Source organism: Melanostigma gelatinosum (genome assembly GCF_949748355.1).
Source record: "Melanostigma gelatinosum genome assembly, chromosome: 13".
Taxonomy (NCBI): Eukaryota; Metazoa; Chordata; class Actinopteri; order Perciformes; family Zoarcidae; genus Melanostigma; species Melanostigma gelatinosum.
The window spans coordinates 1,895,796-1,913,415 of NC_136646.1; the positions used below are offsets into that span (position 1 = coordinate 1,895,796).

General features: G+C 42.7%; 1 protein-coding gene across 1 annotated transcript; it reads right to left on the minus strand.

Moving 5' to 3' along the window:
• Nucleotides 1-14,706: 14,706 nt before the first annotated feature.
• Nucleotides 14,707-17,620, minus strand: LOC306787325 (apoptosis regulator BAX-like; the record flags this gene model as incomplete). The annotated part of the gene is made up of 3 exons (XM_079282443.1): nucleotides 14,707-14,850; nucleotides 16,686-16,790; nucleotides 17,486-17,620. Coding segments are annotated over 3 exons (384 nt in total), but the record flags the coding sequence as incomplete, so codon positions are not given.

The following is a 17,620-nucleotide window of genomic DNA, read 5'->3' on the forward strand; positions in this document are numbered from 1 at the left end:
CATGGGCAATCTAATGGTTTCACTTCACAGAGCTTCACCATCAGAACACGCTTGAACACATCAGCATGAACCTTAATATAGGGGGTCCGCCCCTTGATACACATTAGTCAAAGTCAAAGATGCAAACGTAGCACGTTTTTACGTGTATTACGCTTGGTTGGAAGCCGTGAATGTCCATTCACCTTGGCCCCTCCCAATAGGCGTTGGTTTCCATCAGTGTGAGTGAGATGATGCATGCGAGAGGACCTAGAGAAAGAGTGTGGGAAGAAAGCCGGGCTCAGCTGGGGCGTTGTCCCTCGCTTGAATCTGAGTGTCTTATCTATCTAAAGATGGCTGCCTGTTCCTTGTGACGCAGTTAACCTCAGTAACCTTCCTCCTGCTTCTCTCTGGCCCTGTGTATGCTGTGAGCACTGTATAAGTGGTTAATAGAGCTGCATAAGCTAATGGTTATTAAAACTACAAATATGCTAGTGATTAATTAAACTGTATATAAGTCAATTGCTACTTAAAGCTGTATATAAGCTAGTTGCTGATTAAAGCTGTACATAAGCTAATTGCTGATTAAAGCTGTATATAAGCTAATTGCTGATTAAAGCTGTATATAAGCTAATTTTATCAACAAGGTCACTAACAGCGATCTGTCCCACACACGTGTCTGGGAGAAGGGGGGTGGGGGGGGTTGGGGGGTGGGGAGAGGCAGAAGGATGACGGCGAGGTGACAGGAGTGAGAGTGGGGGGGTGAGTGAAGAGACGGACAAAGAGGTCACTGAGAGGATTCTGCACAATCAGCAGCAAAGTGTATTAGTCGTAACTGTTTCTATGCACAGTGAAGTAACTTAAAGATCAAGGGTGATTACATCATTGTAACTCATATTTTCCTTCTGGAACAGGTTTAAAGTTTCAGGGATTTATCCAGAAAAATGTAATATGTTTGAGAAAAAAATAATTTATTTTGGCAAAACTGAATGTTTCAGTTGTCCATATTTTTTCCACATTTACAGAGTGCATCAGAAAAACACAAAATCAATGTCCCAGAGACCATGAATGAGTTCCTCGACATGTCCGACGATGAAGGTATGTGAAGAATGCTCAAATGACTGCTTCATTCTACGATGTTTCACACATTTAGCACTAAAATTGCATTGATTAATACGTGCAAACCATTGCTGTGACTTCACGATTTTATTACAAAAAAGCAATTGTAACAAGCCACAGGCTCCGTTGTTTGGGCAGGGCTGCTTTTGTGTGTGAATGAAATGCGAGCCTCAGTGCCATCTGGTCAGTCTCCAGGTGATGAAGCTCCCTAGAGCCAGGCCGGTGATAAAGATGACGATGAGGCCGTAGCTGTGGGAGCTCAGCGATGACCCACTCTGCACGGACGCCACCTCCAGCTCCGAAAAACTGTTGATCTGTGGAGAGACAGCTCCGATCACCTGGTGTGGAAAACATGCATCTGGAAAACATTCATGCCACTAAATGTGTCAGGATCCAGGATCCCTGTCTGACCCGGTGTGTGTGTCCCCTGATCTCCTCTCCTCATGTGCTCTGTCATTCCCCTGTCTGTTATTGTGTGCCATGTGCTCTGTGTTTGTCCTCTGCCTCCAGACACCTCCCATGGCCGCACCCTTAATCGTGCACGGCTGAGGACACTCAAGCTGATCACCTCCTGCAGCCTGACACACCAGACTCAGGGCCCCTTAATGAGTATCCTGCCACTATATAAGCTCTGGCCCTGCAGTCTGGGAGTGTCAGGTCGTACCGTCTCTAACCGGCTGAAACCCCGGGGCTCCTCTGCCCTCCTTGTGTCTGTGGATTACACTCCGCCGCTCTGCCCTCCTTGTGTCTGTGGATTACACTCCGCCGCTCTGCCCTCCTTGTGTTTGTGGATGCGCTCCGCCGCTCTGCTCTCGTTGTGGTCTACGGATTACACTCTGTCGACTCCAGTATCGAGCCACGGGACTTCACGCCGTCAACTCACCAGCCCTCCAGTGTCGAGCCACGGGACTCACACCGTCGATCTGTCAACTGTTGTGAAAAAATGTGTAGCTGTCTTTCACACTTAGAGCAGGTTTAAGAATGAAACAGAAAGCTCTCAGAGGCGTATAGTTGTATCAAAGCAATAGATTTATTTATCAACAGAGTTATTCAGCCCAAAACAATTAAACATGCATGGGCATCTAATGGTTCCACTTCACAGAGCTTCACCATCAGAACACGCTTGAACACATCAGCATGAACCTTAATATAGGGGGTCCGCCCCTTGATACACATTAGTCAAAGTCAAAGATGCAAACGTAGCACGTTTATTACGTGTATTACGCTTGGTTGGAAGCCGTGAATGTCCATTCACCTTTGGCCCCTCCCAATAGGCGTTGGTTTCCGTCAGTGTGAGTGAGATGATGCATGCGAGAGGACCTAGGAAAGAGTGTGGGAAGAAAGCCGGGCTCAGCTGGGCGTAGTCCCTCGCTTGAATCTGAGTGTCTTATCTATTTAAAGATGGCTGCCTGTTCCTTGTGACGCAGTTAACCTCAGTAACCTTCCTCCTGCTTCTCTCTGGCCCTGTGTATGCTGTGAGCACTGTATAAGTGGTTAATAGAGCTGCATAAGCTAATGGTTATTAAAACTACAAATATGCTAGTGATTAATTAAACTGTATATAAGTCAATTGCTACTTAAAGCTGTATATAAGCTAATTGCTGATTAAAGCTGTACATAAGCTAATTGCTGATTAAAGCTGTACATAAGCTAATTGCTGATTAAAGCTGTATATAAGCTAATTTTATCAACACAACTCTCCAGTGTCGAGCCACGGGACATCACACTGTCGATCTGCCACTCGGGTGTCGGACCACGGGCTCCACACCTGCACCCACCTGTCTATAAATAAAACCTGTTTAACATTCACTTCTGTCTCCTGTGGTCTTGCGTTTGGGTCCTATCTGTGAACTCCCGTGACAAAATGCCGATTACTTTTTTACAAATGTGATTGACTATCTGTCGTCCATGTGGCTCCGGAATGTTTTATTGTCGGTGCAGGAAGTGACAACAAACATGAGAAATATCCATCCGCCTTGCTATGCTGCTGTGCACTTCACGGTGAGCAGAACTGTGAATAAAGCTTCACAAGCTGAAGCAGCAGCTGGGTCAGCGATGTTCAGCCCCTCAAACTCCTTTGAAAACTTTTCCACCACCGGAACTTAACCCCTAACGTACTGCGCAGCCAGTGTGTTGTCTCATGTGTGAACACTACCATCGTTTGTCAATCCCGTATCAGACTAATGCCGCGTCTCCACGGTACAGCTCTGTTCTCAGCTCTTCTCTATTAGTTTTCCACTGTGCACCCACCCCCAAGATCTGGGTCCAGTGAATACAAAACATATTGCGGTCGCTGTTGATGCTTGGCTATTTAAAAACAGCAGGTTTGTGCAGGAAGTGCCGTGTCGAGGTGGTGAAGGTTCTCTCTCATTGGCTGGTCTGCAGTGTTGTAAATCCACCTTCCAGTACAACGTACTAGCTACACGTGGAACTAATTTACATTTTCAATTGTGCCTGGTGATGCTAGTCAATGTCGTTTAGCCGGGTGCATTCAATTTCTGTGTATCAGAATGTAGCATCAATAAGACAACAGTTAGGACTACAGTATGTGATGGAGGGACACACACACACACACACACACACAGGTAACTTCTGCTGGGGTGTCAGACTTTGTGTATATCCAAATAAATGACAAATACTAAAGTTACGTTGGCACGGCAGGTAGAGATAATATTAGCAAAGGAACGTTAGCGTGATCTTTTCTGGCTAACGATAATTCATCTTAATAATCTCTCACGTTACCACAGAGATCAGAGGAAGCTAACATGTCTGAATCTCACATTAACAGATCAACTTAGCTTTAGCCCTACATTAGCTAGCATTTCGCTAACATTAGCCAACTTAAGATGTGTCTACATACACAGTGAGCGCGTATAATAAAACTTCAGTTCCATAGTAATGCTACCTTTGAGCAGACGTAGCATATCGAAGTACAACAGGAAATGGGGAAATTGATTGGAGCACTGAGCAAACGGGCGGGACTAAAACACAGAAATGATTCAGCATTTTTGCACTTCCTGTTCAGTCGTCTCAAAGTCAATGGTTGTTTTGATGTGTTTTTGGTAGGATGCCTGAAATAAGGTCTGTGGTTAACACAAGCTTATGATAGTTTACGCTTTGTTCTACAATATAAAATACATCAGCAGATACCCTTCTCGTGAATTTTGAGGCTTTTAGGTGTCTTAAGCCGGTTGCTAACATGTGGGTAAATGAGACTAAACGTGGATGGCAAAATCATGTAGGCTGTCTTTGGTCAAGAGAACCACTGCTAAGCTAACTTTGCTCTACAAAATGACATCATCCCTGCGGCACTCTATGGAGGAGGGTCCCCCCCTATTTATTTTAAAAGAGCAACGGCCAACGGGGAAACTCCAAAACTATACTCCGTACATCAGGGCCAGACGTTGGCATTTATAGGGCTGGCCCCGCCTTGTTGCAGTCCCACCAAGAAGGAAACGCAGAGAGCTTCATCTATACAGCTGTATCATCTCATACAGAGAGGCTAACTGAACAAAGGTCGCAGAGTCGCTGCGTTCCGCAGAACCACAGAACCAACATGGTAGAGAGGAAAGTGCTCTGAGAGTAAGCACATGGAAGAAATGAAGGCCCAACATACCCATCCTCCATGATCCACAATCCAGCCCAGCAGATTGTTCGTGAAAAACTGCACGGTCCACTTCAGGATGTCCGTCACTAACTGAGGGAGGCGAGCCTCCACCATCTGATGGACAGCAGAAACACAAAGAGGTCCATACACAAAGAGACGATGCTGCCAAATTAAATAACATGGCTGGATCAGTGAACATCAGACTGTTGTCTGATATGAGATATATATGTTCATATATATATTCATATATATATATATCTATATATATTCATATATAGATATATATATATTCATATATATATATTCATATATATATATATATATATATTCATATATATATATATATATTCATATATATATATATATATTCATATATATATATTCATATATATATTCATATATATATATTCATATATATATTCATATATATATATATATATATATATGTATGTATATATATATATATATATATATATGTATGTATATGTGACATACACACAGAAGCGCAAACAATCACTTTTTATCAATATTTGTTTGGAAAAGCCCCCAAATGAAGACATTTCAAATTAAAACAATACACTTTTGAGGTGATGAGTAAAGCTTTGAATGGAAAATACAAAGTGAAACGCGCCAAAAGTTGGCTGAGCGATCCGATGGACGCCTGATAAATCACTAGCAGCTGCAGTAGGTCATGCAAAGACAGATGTATTCCAAGGAACAAGAATCATTCTGGTAGTGAGCATCAGCGCTGATCGCCTCTCCAGCTGGAACACAACCCTCCTCATCGAGGCAGGTCACAGCACTGCCAGACCTTCTGATGGACAGGCAAGCTCTGAGAAGAAAAGAAGCTAACCCACCTTGACGGCTAGCTTGGCGGCAACGTAAAAGAACAGAGCGATCCTCTCCCAGGTGATCCCCTCCTCAATCACTCTGGCCGCCACTTGCTTAAAGTGGTCCCACTTCGAGCTGGAGGAACAAGCCACTCCGTCAATCGCTCTGAAAGAGAGACAGGATGCAGTTTAAGTAGATGTTGTAAGAAATTTGAGCGTAGAACTGTGTGTTTAGTAGATATAATAAAAGTGTTTAATAATTCATATTTAAGAATTCATAATTAGTCATCATAAGTGTTTTGGAAATGCATAATTAAGATAAGCATAAAGTGTTTTAGGATTAGTAGCTAACAGTAGAATTTGAGACATGAAGCTTATGCCAAAGTTGCAAAGCCTTATCTATTATATGGAATGTTTATCATAGAAGGGATTAAGCAATAACTGACCGACATTGAATGTGTTAGTAAACGCAGGGACAGAAAGCCAGACAGGCGAATACACTCCTGGAAGTTAGCCAATAGGAATTGGGATAAACGGAAGGGGAGGAGTTGCGAACGGATATGAGGGCGGGAATAGAAAAGCATTTTTCTCGTTCTCTTTAGCGTGTGGTGCCACGGGACGGCTGTGTCTCATGGGACCAGGGACGAGTTTTTTCCAAAGTGGGGTAATATTGTAATATTTCATAGGAGTATGTACTCCATTGTTTAACTGTAATCATACTTGCATCGGTGGGATTAAAATCCTTTTAATTGTAAACCAGTTTTGGTAGATTTATTATTGCAGCGTGTGAACTGTAGGAAGCAGCTGGACACACGTGCTTCCGGCCTCCTCTTTGTGAAGCAGGCTAAAACTTCACAATGTTAAGAAACTACGGAGCGCGTATTACACATCTACCCCGGTTCTATTTTCCGTATTGCATCACAAGCGCTGAGACACAGCGGGCGAGAGACTCACTCTTGTAACTCCTCGTCGGCTCGGATAGTGTCGCAGATGCTGTGGATACGGTTGATCAGCTGGGTCACCATCTTCTGCTCCTGCTCAGTCAGTCGACCTTTGACCGATGACCATGTGGTATGAAACTCAAGGGGAAATTCCAAAGACTTTTCCCATAGTGAATTATGGATTTCTCACCGAACTCGGCCCACATTCCCATAGAAAGCAATGGGCTAGGACCCTGAAAATTGAACGGTCAGTCGACCTTTGGCCAATGACCATGTGGTATGAAAATCAAGGGGAAATTCCAAACACTTTTCCCATAGTGAATTATGGATTTCTCACCGAACTCGGCCCACATTCCCATAGAAAGCAATGGGCTAGGACCCTGAAAGTGCAACAGTCAGTCGACCTTTGGCCAAAGACCATATGGTATGAAAATCAAGGGGAAATTCCATACACTTTCTGCGATGGTACACTTTCTGCTATGGTAAACTCCGTACACGTAGAAATTACGGCCTTTTGACTCAATTCTGCCTAAAGACACCTAGAAAACAATGGGCTAGGAGGCTGAAATTGTCACATTAAGTCAACCTCTGCCCCAAGATGAAATGGTCTGAATATCAACGGGAAATTCTGTACAGTTTTCCCATAGTGATTCATGGCATTTAGCATTTATTTGGCTTAAATAGACGTTCAGTTAATATCCCTAGAAAGCAATGGGCTAGCATGCTGAAATGTTCACAGTCAGTCGGCCCTTGGCCACAAACCACGTGGTATGAAAATCAATAGGAAATTCGGTACACTTTTCCCGTAGTAATATATGGCATTTTTCTTCATTTTAAAGTTATTTGGCCTAATTACCCCATAAAACAATGGGCTAGGACCGTGAAATTTTCACAGTCATTCCATCTTTGCCCCATCGTTAAATGGTATGAAACTCAATGGGACATTCCAAACACTTTTCCCATAGTGAACTATGGATGTCTCTACCCAGATGACACTTATGTTCCGACATGGCCTTCAACAGTCTTTTCTCTCAAAATGTCCACTTTAATTTAAAGTAGAGATTTGATTAATTTTCTCCTTCAAAGAGGGGCTCGTCACCATTACACACCTATAATCTGGGCCTCGTAGCTGCAAGTTAAGGTCCCCAAAAACAGCCCCAAAGGTCAAAATTGAGGCATATGACCTCATCTTTCGGCCTGTTTTGGCAAGTGAGAAACGGGCCATTAAATCGTAGTGAAAGGTTGGAACTGCCTTATTTTTGCATAAATCAGTCACCTGTGATAAGGTGATGCAGGATCTAAAGCGAGATATCTGTAGAACCTTGGGAAAGCTAACTTCCGGTAGCAGCATGCTAATGACTTGAATCCAATTGAACCTTGAAGAGGGTCCTGTTTTGGCCATCATATGTGAATTTCATCAAAGAAGGCCATTGACAAGTGTTTTAAAATTGATCAATATTAAAAAGTGGTCAAAATCCAGATTTTACCAGTCTTTTCTCAAACTGTTTATACTTTAAAAAGGGGTAGGGTTTTAAATCCTTTTCTGCCTCAAAGAGGGGCTCGTCACCATTACACACCTATAATCTGGGCCTCATAGCTGCAAGGTAAGGTCCCCAAAAACAGCCACAAAGGGTTTAATTGGGCTTAATTGGGGCCTTAGTCACTTATATTTTGGCATATGCAAGAATGGCCATAATTTCTCAAATATGGGTCCTAGAACCCCCAGATTGTGCACACACATTGTGGACAAGGCCTACAATAGGACCACCTGGAAAAATCCCTCTAGATTATCTAGAACTGATTTTTGCCTGTATCAAACTCAGACTTCAGCATGGGGTACATGTCCCTGTCGTACTCTTGATGAGATCAGACCATCTTTTACTTCTGAAGATGTCAGAGCCCTGTTTTTTTAATATGTTGTAGACAGGCCCCAATGAGGCACATTCAAGTTTCAGTTGTCCATCTTTTTTCCACATTTACAGAGTGCATCAGAAAAACACAAAATCAATGTCCCAGAGACCATGAATGAGTTCCTCGACATGTCCGACGATGAAGGTATGTGAAGAATGCTCAAATGACTGCTTCATTCTACGATGTTTCACACATTTAGCACTAAAATTGCATTGATTAATACGTGCAAACCATTGCTGTGACTTCACGATTTTATTACAAAAAAGCAATTGTAACAAGCCACAGGCTCCGTTGTTTGGGCAGGGCTGCTTTTGTGTGTGAATGAAATGCGAGCCTCAGTGCCATCTGGTCAGTCTCCAGGTGATGAAGCTCCCTAGAGCCAGGCCGGTGATAAAGATGACGATGAGGCCGTAGCTGTGGGAGCTCAGCGACGACACACTCTGCACGGACGCCACCTCCAGCATCGAAAAACTGTTGATCTGTGGAGAGACAGCTCCGATCACCTGGTGTGGAAAACATGCATCTGGAAAACATTCATGCCACTAAATGCCGATTACTTTTTTACAAATGTGATTGACTATCTGTCGTCCATGTGGCTCCGGAATGTTTTATTGTCGGTGCAGGAAGTGACAACAAACATGAGAAATATCCATCCGCCTTGCTATGCTGCTGTGCACTTCACGGTGAGCAGAACTGTGAATAAAGCTTCACAAGCTGAAGCAGCAGCTGGGTCAGCGATGTTCAGCCCCTCAAACTCCTTTGAAAACTTTTCCACCACCGGAACTTAACCCCTAACGTACTGCGCAGCCAGTGTGTTGTCTCATGTGTGAACACTACCATCGTTTGTCAATCCCGTATCAGACTAATGCCGCGTCTCCACGGTACAGCTCTGTTCTCAGCTCTTCTCTATTCGTTTTCCACTGTGCACCCACCCCCAAGATCTGGGTCCAGTGAATACAAAACATATTGCGGTCGCTGTTGATGCTTGGCTATTTAAAAACAGCAGGTTTGTGCAGGAAGTGCCGTGTCGAGGTGGTGAAGGTTCTCTCTCATTGGCTGGTCTGCAGTGTTGTAAATCCACCTTCCAGTACAACGTACTAGCTACACGTGGAACTAATTTACATTTTCAATTGTGCCTGGTGATGCTAGTCAATGTCGTTTAGCCGGGTGCATTCAATTTCTGTGTATCAGAATGTAGCATCAATAAGACAACAGTTAGGACTACAGTATGTGATGGAGGGACACACACACACACACACACACACACACACACAGGTAACTTCTGCTGGGGTGTCAGACTTTGTGTATATCCAAATAAATGACAAATACTAAAGTTACGTTGGCACGGCAGGTAGAGATAATATTAGCAAAGGAACGTTAGCGTGATCTTTTCTGGCTAACGATAATTCATCTTAATAATCTCTCACGTTACCACAGAGATCAGAGGAAGCTAACATGTCTGAATCTCACATTAACAGATCAACTTAGCTTTAGCCCTACATTAGCTAGTTAGCTAGCATTTCGCTAACATTAGCCAACTTAAGATGTGTCTACATACACAGTGAGCGCGTATAATAAAACTTCAGTTCCATAGTAATGCTACCTTTGAGCAGACGTAGCATATCGAAGTACAACAGGAAATGGGGAAATTGATTGGAGCACTGAGCAAACGGGCGGGACTAAAACACAGAAATGATTCAGCATTTTTGCACTTCCTGTTCAGTCGTCTCAAAGTCAATGGTTGTTTTGATGTGTTTTTGGTAGGATGCCTGAAATAAGGTCTGTGGTTAACACAAGCTTATGATAGTTTACGCTTTGTTCTACAATATAAAATACATCAGCAGATACCCTTCTCGTGAATTTTGAGGCTTTTAGGTGTCTTAAGCCGGTTGCTAACATGTGGGTAAATGAGACTAAACGTGGATGGCAAAATCATGTAGGCTGTCTTTGGTCAAGAGAACCACTGCTAAGCTAACTTTGCTCTACAAAATGACATCATCCCTGCGGCACTCTATGGAGGAGGGTCCCCCCCTATTTATTTTAAAAGAGCAACGGCCAACGGGGAAACTCCAAAACTATACTCCGTACATCAGGGCCAGACGTTGGCATTTATAGGGCTGGCCCCGCCTTGTTGCAGTCCCACCAAGAAGGAAACGCAGAGAGCTTCATCTATACAGCTGTATCATCTCATACAGAGAGGCTAACTGAACAAAGGTCGCAGAGTCGCTGCGTTCCGCAGAACCACAGAACCAACATGGTAGAGAGGAAAGTGCTCTGAGAGTAAGCACATGGAAGAAATGAAGGCCCAACATACCCATCCTCCATGATCCACAATCCAGCCCAGCAGATTGTTCGTGAAAAACTGCACGGTCCACTTCAGGATGTCCGTCACTAACTGAGGGAGGCGAGCCTCCACCATCTGATGGACAGCAGAAACACAAAGAGGTCCATACACAAAGAGACGATGCTGCCAAATTAAATAACATGGCTGGATCAGTGAACATCAGACTGTTGTCTGATATGAGATATATATGTTCATATATATATTCATATATATATATATCTATATATATTCATATATAGATATATATATATTCATATATATATATTCATATATATATATATATATATATTCATATATATATATATATATTCATATATATATATATATATTCATATATATATATTCATATATATATTCATATATATATATTCATATATATATTCATATATATATATATATATATATATGTATGTATATATATATATATATATATATATGTATGTATATGTGACATACACACAGAAGCGCAAACAATCACTTTTTATCAATATTTGTTTGGAAAAGCCCCCAAATGAAGACATTTCAAATTAAAACAATACACTTTTGAGGTGATGAGTAAAGCTTTGAATGGAAAATACAAAGTGAAACGCGCCAAAAGTTGGCTGAGCGATCCGATGGACGCCTGATAAATCACTAGCAGCTGCAGTAGGTCATGCAAAGACAGATGTATTCCAAGGAACAAGAATCATTCTGGTAGTGAGCATCAGCGCTGATCGCCTCTCCAGCTGGAACACAACCCTCCTCATCGAGGCAGGTCACAGCACTGCCAGACCTTCTGATGGACAGGCAAGCTCTGAGAAGAAAAGAAGCTAACCCACCTTGACGGCTAGCTTGGCGGCAACGTAAAAGAACAGAGCGATCCTCTCCCAGGTGATCCCCTCCTCAATCACTCTGGCCGCCACTTGCTTAAAGTGGTCCCACTTCGAGCTGGAGGAACAAGCCACTCCGTCAATCGCTCTGAAAGAGAGACAGGATGCAGTTTAAGTAGATGTTGTAAGAAATTTGAGCGTAGAACTGTGTGTTTAGTAGATATAATAAAAGTGTTTAATAATTCATATTTAAGAATTCATAATTAGTCATCATAAGTGTTTTGGAAATGCATAATTAAGATAAGCATAAAGTGTTTTAGGATTAGTAGCTAACAGTAGAATTTGAGACATGAAGCTTATGCCAAAGTTGCAAAGCCTTATCTATTATATGGAATGTTTATCATAGAAGGGATTAAGCAATAACTGACCGACATTGAATGTGTTAGTAAACGCAGGGACAGAAAGCCAGACAGGCGAATACACTCCTGGAAGTTAGCCAATAGGAATTGGGATAAACGGAAGGGGAGGAGTTGCGAACGGATATGAGGGCGGGAATAGAAAAGCATTTTTCTCGTTCTCTTTAGCGTGTGGTGCCACGGGACGGCTGTGTCTCATGGGACCAGGGACGAGTTTTTTCCAAAGTGGGGTAATATTGTAATATTTCATAGGAGTATGTACTCCATTGTTTAACTGTAATCATACTTGCATCGGTGGGATTAAAATCCTTTTAATTGTAAACCAGTTTTGGTAGATTTATTATTGCAGCGTGTGAACTGTAGGAAGCAGCTGGACACACGTGCTTCCGGCCTCCTCTTTGTGAAGCAGGCTAAAACTTCACAATGTTAAGAAACTACGGAGCGCGTATTACACATCTACCCCGGTTCTATTTTCCGTATTGCATCACAAGCGCTGAGACACAGCGGGCGAGAGACTCACTCTTGTAACTCCTCGTCGGCTCGGATAGTGTCGCAGATGCTGTGGATACGGTTGATCAGCTGGGTCACCATCTTCTGCTCCTGCTCAGTCAGTCGACCTTTGACCGATGACCATGTGGTATGAAACTCAAGGGGAAATTCCAAAGACTTTTCCCATAGTGAATTATGGATTTCTCACCGAACTCGGCCCACATTCCCATAGAAAGCAATGGGCTAGGACCCTGCAAATTGAACGGTCAGTCGACCTTTGGCCAATGACCATGTGGTATGAAAATCAAGGGGAAATTCCAAACACTTTTCCCATAGTGAATTATGGATTTCTCACCGAACTCGGCCCACATTCCCATAGAAAGCAATGGGCTAGGACCCTGAAAGTGCAACAGTCAGTCGACCTTTGGCCAAAGACCATATGGTATGAAAATCAAGGGGAAATTCCATACACTTTCTGCGATGGTACACTTTCTGCTATGGTAAACTCCGTACACGTAGAAATTACGGCCTTTTGACTCAATTCTGCCTAAAGACACCTAGAAAACAATGGGCTAGGAGGCTGAAATTGTCACATTAAGTCAACCTCTGCCCCAAGATGAAATGGTCTGAATATCAACGGGAAATTCTGTACAGTTTTCCCATAGTGATTCATGGCATTTAGCATTTATTTGGCTTAAATAGACGTTCAGTTAATATCCCTAGAAAGCAATGGGCTAGCATGCTGAAATGTTCACAGTCAGTCGGCCCTTGGCCACAAACCACGTGGTATGAAAATCAATAGGAAATTCGGTACACTTTTCCCGTAGTAATATATGGCATTTTTCTTCATTTTAAAGTTATTTGGCCTAATTACCCCATAAAACAATGGGCTAGGACCGTGAAATTTTCACAGTCATTCCATCTTTGCCCCATCGTTAAATGGTATGAAACTCAATGGGACATTCCAAACACTTTTCCCATAGTGAACTATGGATGTCTCTACCCAGATGACACTTATGTTCCGACATGGCCTTCAACAGTCTTTTCTCTCAAAATGTCCACTTTAATTTAAAGTAGAGATTTGATTAATTTTCTCCTTCAAAGAGGGGCTCGTCACCATTACACACCTATAATCTGGGCCTCGTAGCTGCAAGTTAAGGTCCCCAAAAACAGCCCCAAAGGTCAAAATTGAGGCATATGACCTCATCTTTCGGCCTGTTTTGGCAAGTGAGAAACGGGCCATTAAATCGTAGTGAAAGGTTGGAACTGCCTTATTTTTGCATAAATCAGTCACCTGTGATAAGGTGATGCAGGATCTAAAGCGAGATATCTGTAGAACCTTGGGAAAGCTAACTTCCGGTAGCAGCATGCTAATGACTTGAATCCAATTGAACCTTGAAGAGGGTCCTGTTTTGGCCATCATATGTGAATTTCATCAAAGAAGGCCATTGACAAGTGTTTTAAAATTGATCAATATTAAAAAGTGGTCAAAATCCAGATTTTACCAGTCTTTTCTCAAACTGTTTATACTTTAAAAAGGGGTAGGGTTTTAAATCCTTTTCTGCCTCAAAGAGGGGCTCGTCACCATTACACACCTATAATCTGGGCCTCATAGCTGCAAGGTAAGGTCCCCAAAAACAGCCACAAAGGGTTTAATTGGGCTTAATTGGGGCCTTAGTCACTTATATTTTGGCATATGCAAGAATGGCCATAATTTCTCAAATATGGGTCCTAGAACCCCCAGATTGTGCACACACATTGTGGACAAGGCCTACAATAGGACCACCTGGAAAAATCCCTCTAGATTATCTAGAACTGATTTTTGCCTGTATCAAACTCAGACTTCAGCATGGGGTACATGTCCCTGTCGTACTCTTGATGAGATCAGACCATCTTTTACTTCTGAAGATGTCAGAGCCCTGTTTTTTTAATATGTTGTAGACAGGCCCCAATGAGGCACATTCAAGTTTCAGTTGTCCATCTTTTTTCCACATTTACAGAGTGCATCAGAAAAACACAAAATCAATGTCCCAGAGACCATGAATGAGTTCCTCGACATGTCCGACGATGAAGGTATGTGAAGAATGCTCAAATGACTGCTTCATTCTACGATGTTTCACACATTTAGCACTAAAATTGCATTGATTAATACGTGCAAACCATTGCTGTGACTTCACGATTTTATTACAAAAAAGCAATTGTAACAAGCCACAGGCTCCGTTGTTTGGGCAGGGCTGCTTTTGTGTGTGAATGAAATGCGAGCCTCAGTGCCATCTGGTCAGTCTCCAGGTGATGAAGCTCCCTAGAGCCAGGCCGGTGATAAAGATGACGATGAGGCCGTAGCTGTGGGAGCTCAGCGACGACACACTCTGCACGGACGCCACCTCCAGCATCGAAAAACTGTTGATCTGTGGAGAGACAGCTCCGATCACCTGGTGTGGAAAACATGCATCTGGAAAACATTCATGCCACTAAATGCCGATTACTTTTTTACAAATGTGATTGACTATCTGTCGTCCATGTGGCTCCGGAATGTTTTATTGTCGGTGCAGGAAGTGACAACAAACATGAGAAATATCCATCCGCCTTGCTATGCTGCTGTGCACTTCACGGTGAGCAGAACTGTGAATAAAGCTTCACAAGCTGAAGCAGCAGCTGGGTCAGCGATGTTCAGCCCCTCAAACTCCTTTGAAAACTTTTCCACCACCGGAACTTAACCCCTAACGTACTGCGCAGCCAGTGTGTTGTCTCATGTGTGAACACTACCATCGTTTGTCAATCCCGTATCAGACTAATGCCGCGTCTCCACGGTACAGCTCTGTTCTCAGCTCTTCTCTATTCGTTTTCCACTGTGCACCCACCCCCAAGATCTGGGTCCAGTGAATACAAAACATATTGCGGTCGCTGTTGATGCTTGGCTATTTAAAAACAGCAGGTTTGTGCAGGAAGTGCCGTGTCGAGGTGGTGAAGGTTCTCTCTCATTGGCTGGTCTGCAGTGTTGTAAATCCACCTTCCAGTACAACGTACTAGCTACACGTGGAACTAATTTACATTTTCAATTGTGCCTGGTGATGCTAGTCAATGTCGTTTAGCCGGGTGCATTCAATTTCTGTGTATCAGAATGTAGCATCAATAAGACAACAGTTAGGACTACAGTATGTGATGGAGGGACACACACACACACACACACACACACACACACAGGTAACTTCTGCTGGGGTGTCAGACTTTGTGTATATCCAAATAAATGACAAATACTAAAGTTACGTTGGCACGGCAGGTAGAGATAATATTAGCAAAGGAACGTTAGCGTGATCTTTTCTGGCTAACGATAATTCATCTTAATAATCTCTCACGTTACCACAGAGATCAGAGGAAGCTAACATGTCTGAATCTCACATTAACAGATCAACTTAGCTTTAGCCCTACATTAGCTAGTTAGCTAGCATTTCGCTAACATTAGCCAACTTAAGATGTGTCTACATACACAGTGAGCGCGTATAATAAAACTTCAGTTCCATAGTAATGCTACCTTTGAGCAGACGTAGCATATCGAAGTACAACAGGAAATGGGGAAATTGATTGGAGCACTGAGCAAACGGGCGGGACTAAAACACAGAAATGATTCAGCATTTTTGCACTTCCTGTTCAGTCGTCTCAAAGTCAATGGTTGTTTTGATGTGTTTTTGGTAGGATGCCTGAAATAAGGTCTGTGGTTAACACAAGCTTATGATAGTTTACGCTTTGTTCTACAATATAAAATACATCAGCAGATACCCTTCTCGTGAATTTTGAGGCTTTTAGGTGTCTTAAGCCGGTTGCTAACATGTGGGTAAATGAGACTAAACGTGGATGGCAAAATCATGTAGGCTGTCTTTGGTCAAGAGAACCACTGCTAAGCTAACTTTGCTCTACAAAATGACGTCATCCCTGCGGCACTCTATGGAGGAGGGTCCCCCCCTATTTATTTTAAAAGAGCAACGGCCAACGGGGAAACTCCAAAACTATACTCCGTACATCAGGGCCAGACGTTGGCATTTATAGGGCTGGCCCCGCCTTGTTGCAGTCCCACCAAGAAGGAAACGCAGAGAGCTTCATCTATACAGCTGTATCATCTCATACAGAGAGGCTAACTGAACAAAGGTCGCAGAGTCGCTGCGTTCCGCAGAACCACAGAACCAACATGGTAGAGAGGAAAGTGCTCTGAGAGTAAGCACATGGAAGAAATGAAGGCCCAACATACCCATCCTCCATGATCCACAATCCAGCCCAGCAGATTGTTCGTGAAAAACTCCACGGTCCACTTCAGGATGTCCGTCACTAACTGAGGGAGGCGAGCCTCCACCATCTGATGGACAGCAGAAACACAAAGAGGTCCATACACAAAGAGACGATGCTGCCAAATTAAATAACATGGCTGGATCAGTGAACATCAGACTGTTGTCTGATATGAGATATATATGTTCATATATATATTCATATATATATATATCTATATATATTCATATATAGATATATATATTCATATATAGATATATATATTCATATATATATATTCATATATATATATATATATTCATATATATATATTCATATATATATTCATATATATATATATATATATATATATGTATGTATATATATATATATATATATATATATGTATGTATATGTGACATACACACAGAAGCGCAAACAATCACTTTTTATCAATATTTGTTTGGAAAAGCCCCCAAATGAAGACATTTCAAATTAAAACAATACACTTTTGAGGTGATGAGTAAAGCTTTGAATGGAAAATACAAAGTGAAACGCGCCAAAAGTTGGCTGAGCGATCCGATGGACGCCTGATAAATCACTAGCAGCTGCAGTAGGTCATGCAAAGACAGATGCATTCCAAGGAACAAGAATCATTCTGGTAGTGAGCATCAGCGCTGATCGCCTCTCCAGCTGGAACACAACCCTCCTCATCGAGGCAGGTCACAGCACTGCCAGACCTTCTGATGGACAGGCAAGCTCTGAGAAGAAAAGAAGCTAACCCACCTTGACGGCTAGCTTGGCGGCAACGTAAAAGAACAGAGCGATCCTCTCCCAGGTGATCCCCTCCTCAATCACTCTGGCCGCCACTTGCTTAAAGTGGTCCCACTTCGAGCTGGAGGAACAAGCCACTCCGTCAAT